A 14,607-nucleotide genomic window follows, 5' to 3' on the forward strand; every position below is an offset into this window, starting at 1 on the left:
AATATCAAGATCCGAGGCTGGCGTTGGAACTTTCCTGGCCCCGTCGTCATCATCGGCCCGCCGCCCATCAGATGGCCGCCGGGTGTCACAGTCAGGGGAACGCTGCCGGGACCGTGGCCGCGCATCACGTAGGCATTGATCTCATTTACTACCTAACCACCATCCCGTTTCTCGCACCTTTGTCTTGTGTTACCAAAACGGAAACCGGCTTCCTTGATGGGAAGCACGCGCACCTAGCCTTTATACACCCCCCACCACTTGCCTTCCCCTGATACTAAGCTAACTGGCGTGCGCATGTAAACAGGATCGGCAGAGACGGCAAGCCAACTTTCCCGACGGCCCAGCCCACCAACTGCGAGACTCAGGAGGCCGAGATCTGCAGCACGTCGACCTTCATCTCGACGACAGTAAGGGACGGAACGACTAGCACAATCACGTCGTCGGCGACAACGACGTGCGACACGATCCGGGGCTGCGTGCTGACCGACGGCGACTACGACACCACCAGCACCCGCGGCAGGTCATGCAGCCCCATCGCCGCGCGCACCGCCCCGCCCGTGATAGTTGCTGCTGCCACTGCTGAGCCTGCCTCCCCCGTCATGACCGGCAACAACCCGAAGAACAACAACACCATCCGGGCGGCAACCAAGAAAAAGAACAAAAAAGTGGCAAAGAGGGCCGCCCCGCCGGATGGCCGTGACCACGCCATGATCTGGCTCCGGTATCCCGGTGATGCCGACGACGTCGCCACAATCAAGAACTACCTCACCAGCAACGACCCGGATATGCCCGGGCGCCCCAACTACGGCGACTACAAGGAGGTCAAGGCACAGAGTTGGGACGGCAATGGCGGCGGCGACTGGGTCGTCCTCTTCTTCGTACCCAACATGAAGCTCTGCCACATCGCCGATCTCAAGGGTATGACACTCGAGGTCGCCGACGCGTACGGAATCTACAGCAATAATATGCACGGCCCTCCGCCCGAGCCGGACGATGACGACTCGAACGACTCGGACGACAGCTCTACAAAGAGGTCGAACATACAGCGCAGGGATGTATTTGAGATATCCACACCTTTCTGGGAGCTTTCTCAGATCGAGGTGGGGCCCGGCGAGAAATGGGACGCCGAATGGAGGCCCGGCAGGGAGAACAGCAGAGACGTGGGCCACGACATGTACTACGCTGCCGACGAGTCGTTTGGCGCGGGCCAGACCATCTTCGTGCTCGAGGACGACTTCTGGGACCAGAACCCAGAATTCTCCGATGATTTCTTCATCAACGGCGAGCCCTTCTCGCGACCGGCGATCCGCAGGCTGCCCGAGTTCGACTGGGGCGGAGACCAGTTCAACGCCCCGCCCAGCGTCAGCCACGGCACGCCCGTCATCAGCAAGGTTACCGGCTGGCAACTCGGCATGGCCAAGAGGGCCGACGTCATTGTCGTCACGGACCGCCGCAGCCCGCCCGCGGACGGGTATAACCAGATCCATGAGCGCCACATCGAGGGCTGGATCCGCGTGTATAACGAGGTCAAGAGGATATATGCCGCAGATCCCAGCCAGAGAGGCAAAGTCATCGCATCCTGGTCGTACGTGAACACCCGCGCCACCCACTTCGCCGTGATTAGGCCAATCTTTGTGAGAAGGTTATGTAAGTGCTACCCCCTTTTTCCCTCATCCACCTTTTCTTGCCAAAGCCACCATGGTCTCAACGCTGACGGTTTGCAATTAAATAGACGAGATTCTCAAAGCCCTCGAGGACCTGGATGTGACCATCATCACGACCGCCCACAACAAAGCTGTCGAGCTGGGCGACGACTTCACCGGCCTCCCGCTCCTCTTTGCCGACCCCGGATCCGGGGCCGGGAGAACGATCGAGAGCATGGTGGTCGTCGGCGGCGTCGACGCCACGGGACGGCTCGCCGCGCACAGTCCGTACGCCGACTGGCTGGTCATGGCCCCGGCATTCCAGCTGTATCTGGCTGATACCCCTGATGCCATCGTTTGGGGAGGGTTCGGCAATTCGTTTGGTTCGTCGTCTCAGCTGAATCCATTCTTCCTCTGCCTCTTCATTCCCCATCCTTGTTTCCAAGCAGAGTGAAAGGTCATGGCAGCTAACTCGATAAACAGCAACTCCCCTGGTCGCAGGCCTGGTGGCCTACTGGCGCAGTCTCCCCAACATCGCCAACGGGTGGGGAGAGGAGCTTAAGAAGCCCGCCAACGTGAAGAAGCTGCTGCGCTACATGCAACGGGTGATCCTGGACGAGGACCTCGCCCTAGGTCTCGACAAGTCGCAGGTCTTCTTCGACGACGAGGAGGACGCGGAGTACAACTTCCCCGCCGACCACCGGAATCTCGACAAAGTCCCCTTCATATGGTCCGGCACACACAGCGGCGAGAACTGCCTGGTCAATCCGGACGCGCACCCCAGCTGCCCACGTGGCAAGATCGAGGACTTAGAGCCCTTCGGCGCCGGGTGCTCGCAGCCGGGAACACCATCGCAGAGGCTTGCCAGGCGTGCCGGCGTGTGCGTCGTGCGACCGGGCAACGGCGGCGGCCGCGGGCCAGGCGCCATCGGCGACCCCATCACCTTCAGACCGGGTCCGGCGTCGCCGACGTGCGTCCCGGGATCCCCCGGCTGCGGCACACTCTGCAGGGGCTACTACTGTGTGCCACAGCCGACGGGTTTCCCGCCGGATCGCTGGGACCCGGAGGACCCGGCGCACCAGCCGACGAGGAGGACAACGGCAACGCCGACGCGCTCCCTGCCCACGCCGAGCAGTACGTCGTGCGCCTCGTACACAACCACGACCGTGTGCAACGGCAGTGGCGGGCGATCCGTGTGCGTCCCGTCCAGCTCGTGCGCGACACCAACGCTACCACCGCTCGACGAGGATGGGCCGTACAGCGGGCCCGGGTGCGCGACGTACACGCCGACGACCGTCTGCAACGGCAGCGGCGGGCGATCCGTGTGCGTTACCGGCAGAATCTGCATCCCGACGCACGCGCCGTGCCCAGCCTGGCCCACCATCGGCACGCCCCGGTGCCCGCCCGATTTCCCCACCTGCCTGCGGACAACTCAGGTAACGCTGTGTGCGCTGAAACAGCGGACTGTCGAGGCGCGCTTGACGCCGCCGCCTTCCCCGCCTACGCCCACACCCACTCCGCCGGCGGCGGCTCAAGCGGTCGGTGGCCGCTTCTTCCAGCGCCGCGACCAACCACAGCAGCAGCAGCAACAACAACAACAAAAGCCAACAGTGCCATTAGAGCCCGTACTAATACCAGAAGACGCGACTCTCGACGACCTTGTCCCGGCAGCGGCGGTAGCTGACAACAACGGCATCAGCACCGACAACACCACTTCCGTCCTCGACCTCGAACTCGCCCCATTCGCCCTCAATAAACGCCAAGACATCCCCTGGGGCTGCGGCGGTCACGAGACAGGCGGCTGCACCGTGTACACCGATTGCCAGCAGGGCTTCTGCGCGCGGGCGGAGCGGGTATCCTGCGTCTTGGCTTTGATCCGCATTGAGATGCACCCGATCGACACCGAGGTCATGCTGTCCGTCTACGAGAACGGCGAGCTCATGTGCTCGCGCTCCATAAAGTGCCTGACCATCCTCTCGCCGGACTGTCTGATTGACCAGTCTGGTGGGGAGTTTGATTGCGGGACCGGCAGGGTTACGTCGTGGGAAAACGGCTTGTCGACGGTGGTGTATGTCTCGGGCGCTGGGCGTAGGTATGTTATGTACCTGGGCCAGGAGGGCGGGGACCAGTTCCGCCCGTGCCAGGTCGCGGGGCGGTTGATTGCGCTTTGTGTCGATAGTGACTGGGCTGGGTACGATGGGCTTTGTCGGACGTTGTTGAAGCCGCGGGAGCGGCGCTTGGAGCTGGGAATGGGGCGGTGGGTGAATGAGACGGTGCCGGTGCTGGAGTCGTGATGGTGTGAGGCGACTATCTTTTCTTCTTTTCCTTTCTTTTCTTTCCTCTCTCTTCTCCTTCTCTTCCTTACTGTAACTTGGAGTGGAAGTGTTCATACTCGACAGTGGCGTGTGCCGCACTGTGAAGCAGTTTGATGCCTGACGGGAAGGATTTGGTCGAGGAGAAGCCGTCGTCGCCGACCGTTTCGGTGGGTTGTGCTCAGCGGCCGGCCCGATTGCTGCGGCTTTCGGCCGCCGACGGAAGAATTGTCGCATTCCGCCGCCGAAGGGAACCTGCCACCATGGCAACAAAAAACAAGGCACACCAAAATCAACCACACCAAAATTCCATCATGAACAAGACTACCAAAACAGCTCCCAAACAGTTCAAACTAATTGCCTGTCATCCCTCCTTCTAATTCTAAACATTCCTTGAAGATTTGAGGGATCTCATCCACCCAACCGTTGATAGTTTCCTGTTTGACTGCGGCCCAGCCTTCCTCGGCAAGCTCCTTGACCAAGTTATCCTCCCAACAACGCCTCTTCTTTACATACTCTTTTGGCCCCTGCCATGCCTTTTCAATGGGGCTGAAGTCTGGAGATGAAGCACATTTAAAAAGTAGTCCAAGCCGTTGGTCTTCTTCCAGGTCCTGACGATATTGCTCTTGCTTGTAACGGGCTTGGCCCGTAAAGGCCTCGGCAAACTCTCGGCCAAGACTCGAGAGGAAAAACTCATGATTCGGTGGACTTCCATCTTGTTCGACGTCGACGCACAGGCCAAGGATGTCGAAGTATAAGATGGCAAGTGTCTTGCATGATCTTTCACTCTTTCTCTTCTTTTCTTTTCATTCGAGACAAACTCGTAGAGTCGTCACCAGTTAGTTGCAATATACTCCTGGGACCGTTACAATCCAGCTCTCGTCACTCCAAAGAATCATTGCCCAATCTTCAACTGTCCAGTGCTCTCGCTCTTTACACCACTCGAGCCGCTTGATCCCGGTTGCCTCTGAAATTGGTGGTTTTCGACGAGCGACGTATCTCTTTGAAACCAGCACGACGGAGCGCGTAACGAACAGCGTAATGAGCGACAATCCAGCCCATTGCCTCAGGTAGCTGCTTCCACGGCATCCGTCGACCTTCCTTTGAAGATGTGATGAATTCAATGAGCTCGTCAATTTGGGCCGCAGTTGACATACCAGGCCGGCAAGATCGTTTTCGAGGAGTTGCTTGTGCTGCAGATATCGCATATCGAACCTGGCCCATTGTAGCGCCAGTATAGGTCTTGATCCTCTTCAAGTACCATCCTATCTCTCGTAGCAGGCGTATCTCACGGCGTTGATCCCGATTCAAGTCACCGGCGCGCCCAGGAGGGGTGGAAGGTCGGATTGTGCGTTCAAGCTCCTCTTGTCGCTGAAAAAGTTGCTGAAGTTGCTGCTGTTGAAGCCGCTGCTGCTGCTCAATCCGGTCTATAGTCTGCCGGATTTGTCGCAGCTCTGGATTGTCTTCGGAGGGCTCCATCTCGGTCAGAAATGGCGCGTTGAAGAGGCGCGTTGAAGAGATCGCGTTTTGTTGTGTTGGTGGGGTACGCGGGCACGGGTGGGCGGTGGACGGGGGGAATGGGGTTGGGGGTTTGTGACGCTGCTTCCCGAGATTGCTGACACGCTAGTGCGGGACGTTCAAGTCTTGGGGGGGGTGGGGGGTGGGGGCGGTGGTGACGATCCCGCCTTGTTACGACGGGCGAGGTGGCGGACGGGCGCGAGATTGTCGCTGCGCACGGGGTGGGCGGCACGGGCGTGGCGATGGGGACGCGGCGTGGGGCCCGGACGGATGGACCGCGAAGACAAAAACCAGGCCCAATTCGCGGCTACCCTAAAAGGCAAGACATACTTCCTCAGCGACTTTGGCCTGACCAGACAGTGGAGTCAAGCGTTACAGTCGAGCAGGCGCATCCAGAGGCCATCGGAAAGAGACCGAAAGCAAGAGCGGCGCGAGGCGCTGCTTTTCAAGGGTGACGGCGAGCCCGACGAGCTGGGGCCGCGCCCGCTGGTCGCTTGGACCTGGCTATGGAACGACATGTACAGTAATCTCTACGGGGAGTACATACCCAGGGTCCTGCATCTTTGGGGGTATGTCGTGGGATGCCGCTGCTGGAACGGCAGCGGGCGGTGAGCTGGGGCACTGTGACGCCCTTGGAGTGACTATGTTCCATCTATATCAATCACTCTAAAGGAACCTTAGCTAATACGTCAGCCAGAAAGTCTTTGGTATGCTCGTGATCGACTTCACTGTCCAAGTCCTCAATGCAGCGGACACCTTGCTTTGGATCCTATACCCCAGGTTTAGGTGGCAGCCCATGAACCGCGCTGCAGCATCGGCTGCCAGAGCAATCAAGCGTGTCGTTTTGTGAGGCTGTGGTACCAAGCTGGCGGGCCAGTCCATCCATGGTCACGAAAGCGGCATGGTTTGTGCTTACACTCAAGCGCACATAAGATTCGCAGATAGAGACAATAGTTTCGGCTGCTTGAGCTCGTGGTCGTTCAAACAGACTCCCAGGGTTCATGGTACTTACCCAGAGCGGCCAGTCGGGTGTCATACGCAAATACGCCGCTTTCGCAGTGGCAGGTGTTGGGCCGCACTTTGGTCTCTTCTTTTTCCCACCGCTCCGGTCCCACCTCTGGTCTCCGCACTGTCACTGTGAAAATTTCTGCGCCGTCAAGTTCTAAAGGAAGTGGGCCGACTCAAGGATGATGCGAATTTAGGTAACTTGGTATTACTGAGACGGACACTGCAGAGCTTGTCATGTCATACATGAGAGTGTGGAAACAGTTCCGGGAGCGACATGGAATTAGGCGTTGCCCCTGATATCAACATCAAGCCATTACTCCGCTACCTGTGATATATGCCAGAACCTCGTCGCTTTAGCCAAATACGTCCTTTACCCAGTTGGGGTAATACGTCCCAACAGGATCATAAGACTTGGCGTACCAAAAGACAGACAGAGACACAACCCTGCAGGAGATATCGAACGCGGCGACATTTTTCCAGTCCCCGCGATCGAAGGGAGCCTGTCGGAACCGTTACGGGGCAAACGAAGGGAAAATGGTCAGTGGTCGCAGAGTGTCACGAGGATGTCAATTTGGTTGTTCATGATGTTGATTGTGTTCTGTGTTCTGTTGTCAAACTGTCCGATGTTCCGGACAGCCTCCAAGGTGTCTATCACCAGCCACATGTGGGTCCGTCTTGGCACCCCCTGGGTCAGGGTTCACGTTCCAAGACACCCCCTCAGGGCTGAGGCTCTTTGAGGCTCAGTCCTGCCTGTTTTCGTGGCGCTCACCCCCTGAAATCGAGGTCTTCCAAGCCAACTGTTGGAAAGTCGTGGCACTGGAAACTTGGTCTTGCTCAGCTGCAAGTGCCCTGCTGTTGGATGCATGGCTGCCCAACTGAGCGTCAGGCAATGTGAGGGGTAACCAGGGAGCTGAGCAACGAGGTCAGGGCGATTCCCCCTTCGCTGGGGACGTGAGAGAAGAACAACCTTCAATTGATGACTTCTGGGCTGCTCTGAGCATCTCAAACCCACTGTTGTAAGCTCCCATCATCTGTGTGATCACCGTGGAATCGTGGCTGTTGGTCTTCCAACACCAACCAGCGCTTCCAGTGCCTTGGGCGTCAAGACCTTCTGTGCCCTCGCCTGGATTAGGCTCTCGATGGGCACCAAATTCAGCATTGCGATGAATTCGTGATGGTTGTCCGCGTATAGACGTCTGGACCCAACAACGGAATTAACCCCACAATGGAATTTTGGCACGACCATCACCACCAGGATAAAAGACATCTAGCTCATCCACCCTTCCCGGTGAAGAAACATCGGGGGCCGCCCGCGCAGGCGGCCGGGCATCGCAAAAATTGGAAAACAGGTCCTTTGCGACCTGGTCTTTCATTTCCAAGGGGTTTCAGCTCCGTGCAGCTACTGCGCGGCCTGTTGGCGGCCGAAGACGTCGATTTCGAGGATCAGAAGTGAGGTTTCTGAGCGCCCGGAAATCCCTCACCACCCCGCCCGACAACCGCGACTTACCGACACCGACGACAAGAACAAGCTGCAACAAACTTTGCAAGATCAGGGCGATACTGGGTACGAAAACCACCCAACTCTTTCGACGATCTGAAGAAGAGACAGGGCACCCCCGGCCCTGCCCAGTTCTGGGAGAGCGAAGTCAAGAGTCTTGGCGGCAAAACCGACCGGTGAGACGACGCTACGAGGACTGGAGCGAAAGCCGTTGTACGACTCCGATTGCAAGAGTTGTTAATCGACCGAGGAGAAGGAAGGTGACGGGTTCGTTAAGGGGAGGCACACGGGCGGCTGGCCTTCCTGCGAGGCGCTTCGCCCTCTTGACAAACAGCACACTACCAAAGGAGGAACTACAATAGTGGACCAGGGCAGGTTAGTGGCAGTGCAATGGAGGGAGCTGCGCTGGCGTGGCAGCTTTTTCGACGGCCTGCTGCAAGACACGGTCGGCACTGCGGCTTCGGCCTCGTGGGGAGACCCTCGCAGTACAACGGGAAGCTGAAGGCCGGGGTTGCGCCCGACGGAAGGTGGGCCGTGGCGGCTATGCTGGACCGAGGGGAGGGCAGTAGAGTTGCGGTCCCGGCTCGCACCCGGGCCACAGGAGCGAAACAGCTGTTGCCTTGGCGGGGGACCTGTTGGACTGTACGCGTGGCTGGGCCACGTCCCCTTGTTTCCGGGCACAGGTTACAGTATGGGATGAAGCCACGGATGGATTGCACTGGGTATGGGTGCCTCGGCTGTGGAACAAATGTGTGGTGTCGCCGCCGCAAGGAAGCTGTAGCTCCGAGGAGCAGTGTAGCTGGCCGGAGAGGACGGACGTGCGTGTCGGTTCTCCAAGAAAGAGGGGGCTTTGCAGATGCCAAGTACCCGGCTCGCACCCGGGCCCCAGCCCTGCGCAGGCTGCTGTGGTGTCGCCTACGAGGCTCTGTAAGGTTGTGCCTCTTGCGGAGGGCTTAAGGTGCAAACCTTAGGGTTCCGTGGCCGAGAGGTCCGGTAGGGAGGTCTGGCCTTACCTCTCTGACTAGGTTGCCCTACGAGGCAGGTCTGTGCAGCTAGTTAGCTAGTTCGTAGGGAGAACAATCTAGGGACTCTAAGGCACAAGGCAGCTTTCTGCAAGGAAAAGGAGGCGCGATGCTTGATCTGCGGGTGCGGAGCGCACACGCAAGACGGGACAGCAAGGGAGCGTGAAGCCCAATGCCCGGCCCGGCGGGACCCAGCCATCAACAAACCAAGATGCCTTAACTGCGGAGGAGCCCACCCAGCGTTCGATGCAGGATGCAGGGTAGCAAAGGAGCAACGACAACGCGCCCGAGAACGATTTCTAGATCGACCGCTTGCCTTCCAAGCACCTCCTATGACCCGAATTACATTTGCGGGCACAGCGGCAATGACTCCTCAGAGGAGCTCCGCCCAAACATTGGAGGAATGACCGAGGAAACGTCCAGCGAAGGCTGGGCGACCGACCGACCTATCTAAGGCGGGCCAGACCAACGGATCGGACCTCTCAGCTTGGACGCAGCGCCTGAGCGTGTCGGCTACCCAAGAGTCGACTGACATAGTACGGGAGGTAATCATGGTCGAGACCGATGAGCCAGAGGGAGCAACAAGAAACCAACTATGACGCTCCGAATACTCTATTGGAACGTTGATGGCAACAGACAGCGCCTTAACCAGGCACTGGAGGGAAGGGAGGAGTTCGACCTGGTGGCTCTCCAGGAACCACCTATTAACGACAGCCTACCACAGCCGGCCCCCCCTTGCCGGAGAGGGGGAAGGTACGAGATGATATACCACTCAGGGAGGGCGGCGCTCTACGTGAGCAAGCGCATCGAACGAGCAATATGGATCGCTGAGGCTGGCGAGGACTGGGCGGCGGTTACTATCGACGAGGGGACCAGGGAACCGATAACAGTATGGTCGATTTACTCGCCAAACTATGAGCGGAACTGGCGCTCGCCACTGCAGGAACTTGCAGAGAGGGAGCCAAGTGGACGCAACGTCCTGGCCGGGGACTTCAATGCCCATCACCCGATGTGGGATATCCACAACAGGACGTCCTTCACTGTGGGTGCGGTGCTACGCCTAGCGGTGGATTGGGACCTCGACCTTTACACCCCGCGGGGGGAACCAACGCGGGTCCGCCAAGGACAGAGGGATGGGACTATCGACCATGCGTGGGCGACGCGCGGGAGCGCGATACGGTATGAGGGCGCGCTTGATCTCCCAGGCTCGGACCACATCCCGCAGCTGATAACGGTCTGGACTGGGGTCGGGTATGGGAAAAAGGAGAGCCAACCTCTGGGATACAGCTGGGCGCTGCTCGACCGCCATAGGTGCGCGGCAGAGGCGCGGTACCTCACTCAGTCTGGACAAATAGGTTGCATTGAGGAGCTAGAGGAGGCGGTGGGAACACTGATGAAAGAGCTCACCGACATCGCTAAAGCAGCGGCGCCGCGGCGCAAACACAACGTGGGCTCCCACGCCCCCTGGTGGAACAGGGAGATAGACGAGGCAATGAGAGTGGCCAGAAGAGCAGGTAGGGACTGGAGAGCCAGCCGCACCCCAAGCGCAAGGACACACTACCAGCTGGCCCTAGCGGAATTCGACCGGCTCTCGAAGAGGGCGCAAACGAAGTTCTGGCGCAGATCCCACGCTACAGCGTCGAGAAAGCCAAAGATGATGTGGGACATAGAGAAATGGGCGAGACTTCGCAGCCACGCTAGACCGGAACCGCCGGCGTTACCAGCGCTCCGGTTGGCACCGGGAGGTCTCCAGGTGGTGACCAGCCACGAGGATAAAGCAAAGGTGCTTGCGGAGATCATAAATGCCTGCTTCGCGCTGGAACACGTCCCGCGCTGCTTCCGAGCAGCACTGGTAGTCGTCCTACGCAAACGTGGAAAGACAATCGACCAGCAAAAGGAAGCTGACGCATACAGACCTATCTCGCTGCTCAGCTCAGTGGGCAAGGTGATCGAGGCAGCGCTAACCGAGCGCCTTGTCCAAGCGGCGGAAAGGCACCACATACTCCCCGATATGCAGATGGGCTTCCGCCAAAAGAGGTCGACGGAGGTGGCGATTAGGGTAGTGACAGATGCCGTACGCACGGCATGGAGAAGCGGCGCCTGCGCTTCCCTATTGTAACTCGACCTTACAGGATCCTTCGACCGGGTCGACTGGACCTGGCTGCTGCACACACTCCGCAACCAGGGCTTCGAGAGGAAGCTTATAATGCTCCTACGCAGCTACTTCGAAGATAGGACTGCCCAGCTAGTCTTCGACGGCAAGAGATCAGAGAAAATCAGGCTCACGCAAGGGACACCACAGGGGTCACCCCTATCTCCTGTTCTGTTCATCCTATTCATGGTCCCCCTATACCGCGCCCTTGAGGCGCACACAGGGCTTATAACCGTCGGATACGCGGACGACACCAACCTGCTAGCATTTGGCCAGGATACTCAGTCATGCTGCCGGACGCTGGAAAGCGCCTACCAGATCTGCGAGGAGTGGGCTAGGGAGAGAGCATGCAGTTCGACCCAGCAAAAAGCGAGCTCATCCACTTCACCCGAACACGGCGCCCACGCAACGAAGTAGTCAACATATTAGGAGGCGAGCAACCAGGTCTGGCCCCCGTGGAATCGGCTAGATTTCTTGGGGTCTGGCTTGACCGGAAACTATCGTTCAAGGCACACCGCGAGCAGGTGGGAACAAGAATGGCAACCCAGATGCTCGCACTCACAAGACTCACTGCGAAGACGCATGGCGTGCGCATCTCAAAGGCTCGGGAGATATACACAAAGATGGGCAGGAGCGTCCTGTCATACGGGGCGACGGCCTGGCACACACCAACCGCACTCGGTGGGACACCGCGAGGGCTTGCACGCAACTTCCAAGTGATACAGACGCGCTGTCTGAGAGTAGTGACCGGGGCCTACAAGGCCACTCCAGTCCGCAATCTGGAAAGCGAGGCCTGGGTGGCCCCTACCGACCTATACCTCAACAGCTGGGTGGCGAGGACCGAACAGCGGCTACAAAGGGCCGGGATGGCGGAGCTCCTGCGCACCACATGCGCAGCGGTGACATCCCAACTGCGGTGACGCAGGACCCGGAGGAACACGAGAACCCTGGCGGCGGAACCTATGCTCCAAAAGCAGGAGTGGGCCAAGGAGTGGCTGCAGGCACATATCAGGAGCAGCGAGGACGACCAGCAGACGCCGGACAGGGAATGGACGGAACTAGACGCGGATGTGACGACTATCGAAGAATGGAAGGCCCGCCGTGAGGCACAAATGGAACGCGCAGACGCGCAGCGCCCACGTCGCTACAAGGAGGCAGCCGACCAGGGCCAGACAGGGAGACGGAGGACCTAGGAGAGGCCAACAGGAGGAGGAGGAGGGGGAGACGCATAGGGCTCTAGCGCTGAGCCAAAGCCATCGGCGCACAGCCCACGCTGCGCGCTAGAGTGACGCACAAGGCCGGGATGGCCACCCACAGCACCGTCGTCACCAAGCCGGAAGGATGAGTTCCGGACGGTTGGATATGAGGGTATACAGGGAACGCCTACACAGCGCTTACGCTGTGAAGGCGCAGCACGTGAGAGGATGCATTGCATGTAAAGCAACGAGGAGGGACCGCTTGCTCTAGCTGAGCGAGGCATAAGCCTTTGCGGTGTAAGATTAATAATAATAATCTTACTGAACCACGGCACCAAACCTCTTGGGCCAACTCGGCCCCCAAGGCCCCCAACGTAACGGTATCCATGGTCGAAATTAGGCTTCGAGGGCAACCACGCCAAGATGATCCATCCCATCGCGCCGAGAGGGGAGGGTAGGATTCAACAGAGTCAAGCTACATCTGAAAGTCACGTCCGGTAGGACTAGGACCTAGGGTTCAGGCTCACTGCCTCGCTGGCGACGTATCAGTGATTACCATCGTAGGCAGAGAAGCGGCGGCGAATGTAACATGAGCAGACATATCGAACGATAGTCACCTTGACTTGTTGAAGAGCGGCCGTCCAGCCATTCCGAGGACAGGGGAAGAGCACGCGTCAGGGCAATCGACATGGTGTTCCAGAGGCCGGAACCGTGCCGCGGTTGACATGGATAACACTCTTGCATCCTTCCATCTTGGGAAACCCGTAGGCTGCCGTCGCGTTGGAGGATAGCCTCGGTGAGACTCCAAAGTGACGGCATTGCCCAATTAATCTATGCAGTGGACGTGTCTCTGAGGCACAGAGAGCGCGGAAAGGCAAGGCAGACGGTTGGAGCCAGAGCCGGACCGGCCGGAACTGAGAACTATAGGAAGGAATCCCTGAAGTTTGTGTGTACGCAGTAGGACAGCCTGCAAGGCGCGTGCTAGTGCAGCTGTGGGAGGAGCAGCCCTCAGCGCTTCCAGACTGAACATGGCCCGTTGCATGCGCATCTCTCCCTGCTGCTCCGCGCAAGGATATGGAGTACTACTACTCGGGGGCTGAAACCAGGAGAGCTGCCAGGTGAACGCAGCCGAGAAAGATGCTCCCTGTGGAGGTCGTAGCAAGCTGGTGTCCAGCCATCCAGATTTGAGGACGACTCGGAGTCCTACCAAATGCGGGTGACACAGCAAGTTAGCTAAGGCGAGTACATAAAGCCTTGAGCAACCCGCCTTGCCAACAAATAGACAACTGCGGGCTTATTCGTTTTTCCATTCCACCAGCCACCTTTGCCACACAGTTATTCAAATCCACCTTACGCTCTCAAGCTCAATCCGTTCCTCCATCCACCATGAAGCTCTCGCTCCTCACCCTCGCCACGGCAAGCGGGCTGGCCTCCGTGTCCGAAGCCTACCGGCTCACCTTTTACCTCGGCGCCGGCTGCCGGAACGCGAACCTGGGAACGTATTACCCCGTCGTCGACCCGCCCAACCACGTGTGCCGTGGCGTCCCCATCAATGCCCAGTCTGTCGCCATCTCGGCCCAGGATGCGCCCGACGCGCAGAGCAGTAAGTGCCCGAATTCCTCACCTTGGGTTTTCTCCCTTGCCTCACCGTAAGTGAAACTAAAGAGTGTCGGCATGGTGGGCTGACTTTCGGGGCGTAATAGTCGTCGTCTTCCGGCAGCCGGAGGGATGTGGCGGCCCGGTCATTGCCAGTGGCACGGGCGGTTGCATGAACATCAACAATGCCAGGTCGTACCAGATTCACTATCGGTAGATGAGGACTGAAAGGTGAATTGGGTTCCTGGCATCGGGCCTGGGCTGAAAGGTCCTCTTTCATGTAGTTGGTTGGACTATCCTTCGAGATAGCATCAAATCGCTTGTGGGAATTAGAAATGGTTTGTGAGCTAGTTACAGTAACGTTAACGTACATGATAAGCGAACGTCCCACAAACTCACTCCTTCGTACCTTCCATCTTTTTATCTACTTTCCTTCACAACGCAACGTGCCCCTAAAAAAAGACAAAGCCCAAGTGCAAGCAGCCCTTCAAGCAATTCAGAACGATCCGAAACTAAGCCTAAGAGCTGCAGCTAGGATCTATTCTGTGGACTACGCGAAGCTCAGTCGCCGAAGACGCGGTAAACATTCACGAAGCGACATTCCAGCTAACTCGCGCAAATTGACCGAACTGGAAAATCGGTTATTGTTCAGTATGTCCTCG

At 58.5% G+C, this 14,607-nt stretch overlaps 7 protein-coding genes across 7 annotated transcripts; 4 read left to right on the forward strand and 3 right to left on the reverse strand.

Moving 5' to 3' along the window:
- Positions 1-365: 365 nt before the first annotated feature.
- N657DRAFT_148253 (uncharacterized protein) lies at positions 366-2,110 on the forward strand. The gene has a single exon (XM_062785957.1). It carries the CDS (start codon positions 600-602, stop codon positions 1,980-1,982), a length of 1,383 nt encoding a protein of 460 aa, XP_062644701.1. The 5' UTR covers positions 366-599; the 3' UTR covers positions 1,983-2,110.
- On the forward strand, positions 2,111-4,412 carry N657DRAFT_148252 (uncharacterized protein). The gene has a single exon (XM_062785956.1). It carries the CDS (start codon positions 2,240-2,242, stop codon positions 3,935-3,937), a length of 1,698 nt encoding a protein of 565 aa, XP_062644702.1. The 5' UTR covers positions 2,111-2,239; the 3' UTR covers positions 3,938-4,412.
- Positions 4,413-4,963: 551 nt separating this feature from the next.
- On the reverse strand, positions 4,964-5,278 carry N657DRAFT_552084 (uncharacterized protein; the record flags this gene model as incomplete). The annotated part of the gene is made up of 1 exon (XM_062787910.1): positions 4,964-5,278. A coding segment is annotated over one exon (315 nt), but the record flags the coding sequence as incomplete, so codon positions are not given.
- Positions 5,279-5,679: 401 nt separating this feature from the next.
- N657DRAFT_674020 (uncharacterized protein) lies at positions 5,680-6,479 on the forward strand. Its single transcript, XM_062795719.1, has 2 exons — positions 5,680-6,042; positions 6,167-6,479. Exons 1-2 carry the CDS (start codon positions 5,744-5,746, stop codon positions 6,321-6,323), a joined length of 456 nt encoding a protein of 151 aa, XP_062644704.1. The 5' UTR covers positions 5,680-5,743; the 3' UTR covers positions 6,324-6,479.
- A 1,570-nt stretch (positions 6,480-8,049) lies between these two features.
- Positions 8,050-8,774, reverse strand: N657DRAFT_648740 (uncharacterized protein; the record flags this gene model as incomplete). The annotated part of the gene is made up of 1 exon (XM_062793579.1): positions 8,050-8,774. A coding segment is annotated over one exon (314 nt), but the record flags the coding sequence as incomplete, so codon positions are not given.
- Positions 8,775-12,208: 3,434 nt separating this feature from the next.
- N657DRAFT_148267 (uncharacterized protein) lies at positions 12,209-12,981 on the reverse strand. Its single transcript, XM_062785958.1, has one exon. It carries the CDS (start codon positions 12,784-12,786, stop codon positions 12,343-12,345), a length of 444 nt encoding a protein of 147 aa, XP_062644706.1. The 5' UTR covers positions 12,787-12,981; the 3' UTR covers positions 12,209-12,342.
- Positions 12,982-13,506: 525 nt separating this feature from the next.
- On the forward strand, positions 13,507-14,266 carry N657DRAFT_648743 (uncharacterized protein). Its single transcript, XM_062793580.1, has 2 exons — positions 13,507-13,952; positions 14,053-14,266. Exons 1-2 carry the CDS (start codon positions 13,736-13,738, stop codon positions 14,160-14,162), a joined length of 327 nt encoding a protein of 108 aa, XP_062644707.1. The 5' UTR covers positions 13,507-13,735; the 3' UTR covers positions 14,163-14,266.
- The last annotated feature ends 341 nt before the right edge of the window (positions 14,267-14,607 follow it).

The sequence above is a fragment of the Parathielavia appendiculata genome (assembly GCF_033297405.1).
Source record: "Parathielavia appendiculata strain CBS 731.68 unplaced genomic scaffold N657scaffold_14, whole genome shotgun sequence".
NCBI classification, from domain to species: domain Eukaryota; kingdom Fungi; phylum Ascomycota; class Sordariomycetes; order Sordariales; family Chaetomiaceae; genus Parathielavia; species Parathielavia appendiculata.

Coding starts and splice junctions, on each gene's coding strand:
- N657DRAFT_148252 (XM_062785956.1), top strand. CDS start 2,240: ATGCAACGGGTGATCCTGGACGAGGACCTCGCCCTAGGTCTCGACAAG.
- N657DRAFT_674020 (XM_062795719.1), top strand. CDS start 5,744: ATGGACCGCGAAGACAAAAACCAGGCCCAATTCGCGGCTACCCTAAAA. Junction 6,043..6,166: donor AGGGTCCTGCATCTTTGGGG/GTATGTCGTGGG, acceptor CTAATACGTCAG/CCAGAAAGTCTTTGGTATGC.
- N657DRAFT_148253 (XM_062785957.1), top strand. CDS start 600: ATGACCGGCAACAACCCGAAGAACAACAACACCATCCGGGCGGCAACC.
- N657DRAFT_148267 (XM_062785958.1), bottom strand. CDS start 12,786: ATGGGATGGATCATCTTGGCGTGGTTGCCCTCGAAGCCTAATTTCGAC.
- N657DRAFT_648743 (XM_062793580.1), top strand. CDS start 13,736: ATGAAGCTCTCGCTCCTCACCCTCGCCACGGCAAGCGGGCTGGCCTCC. Junction 13,953..14,052: donor TGCGCCCGACGCGCAGAGCA/GTAAGTGCCCGA, acceptor GGGGCGTAATAG/TCGTCGTCTTCCGGCAGCCG.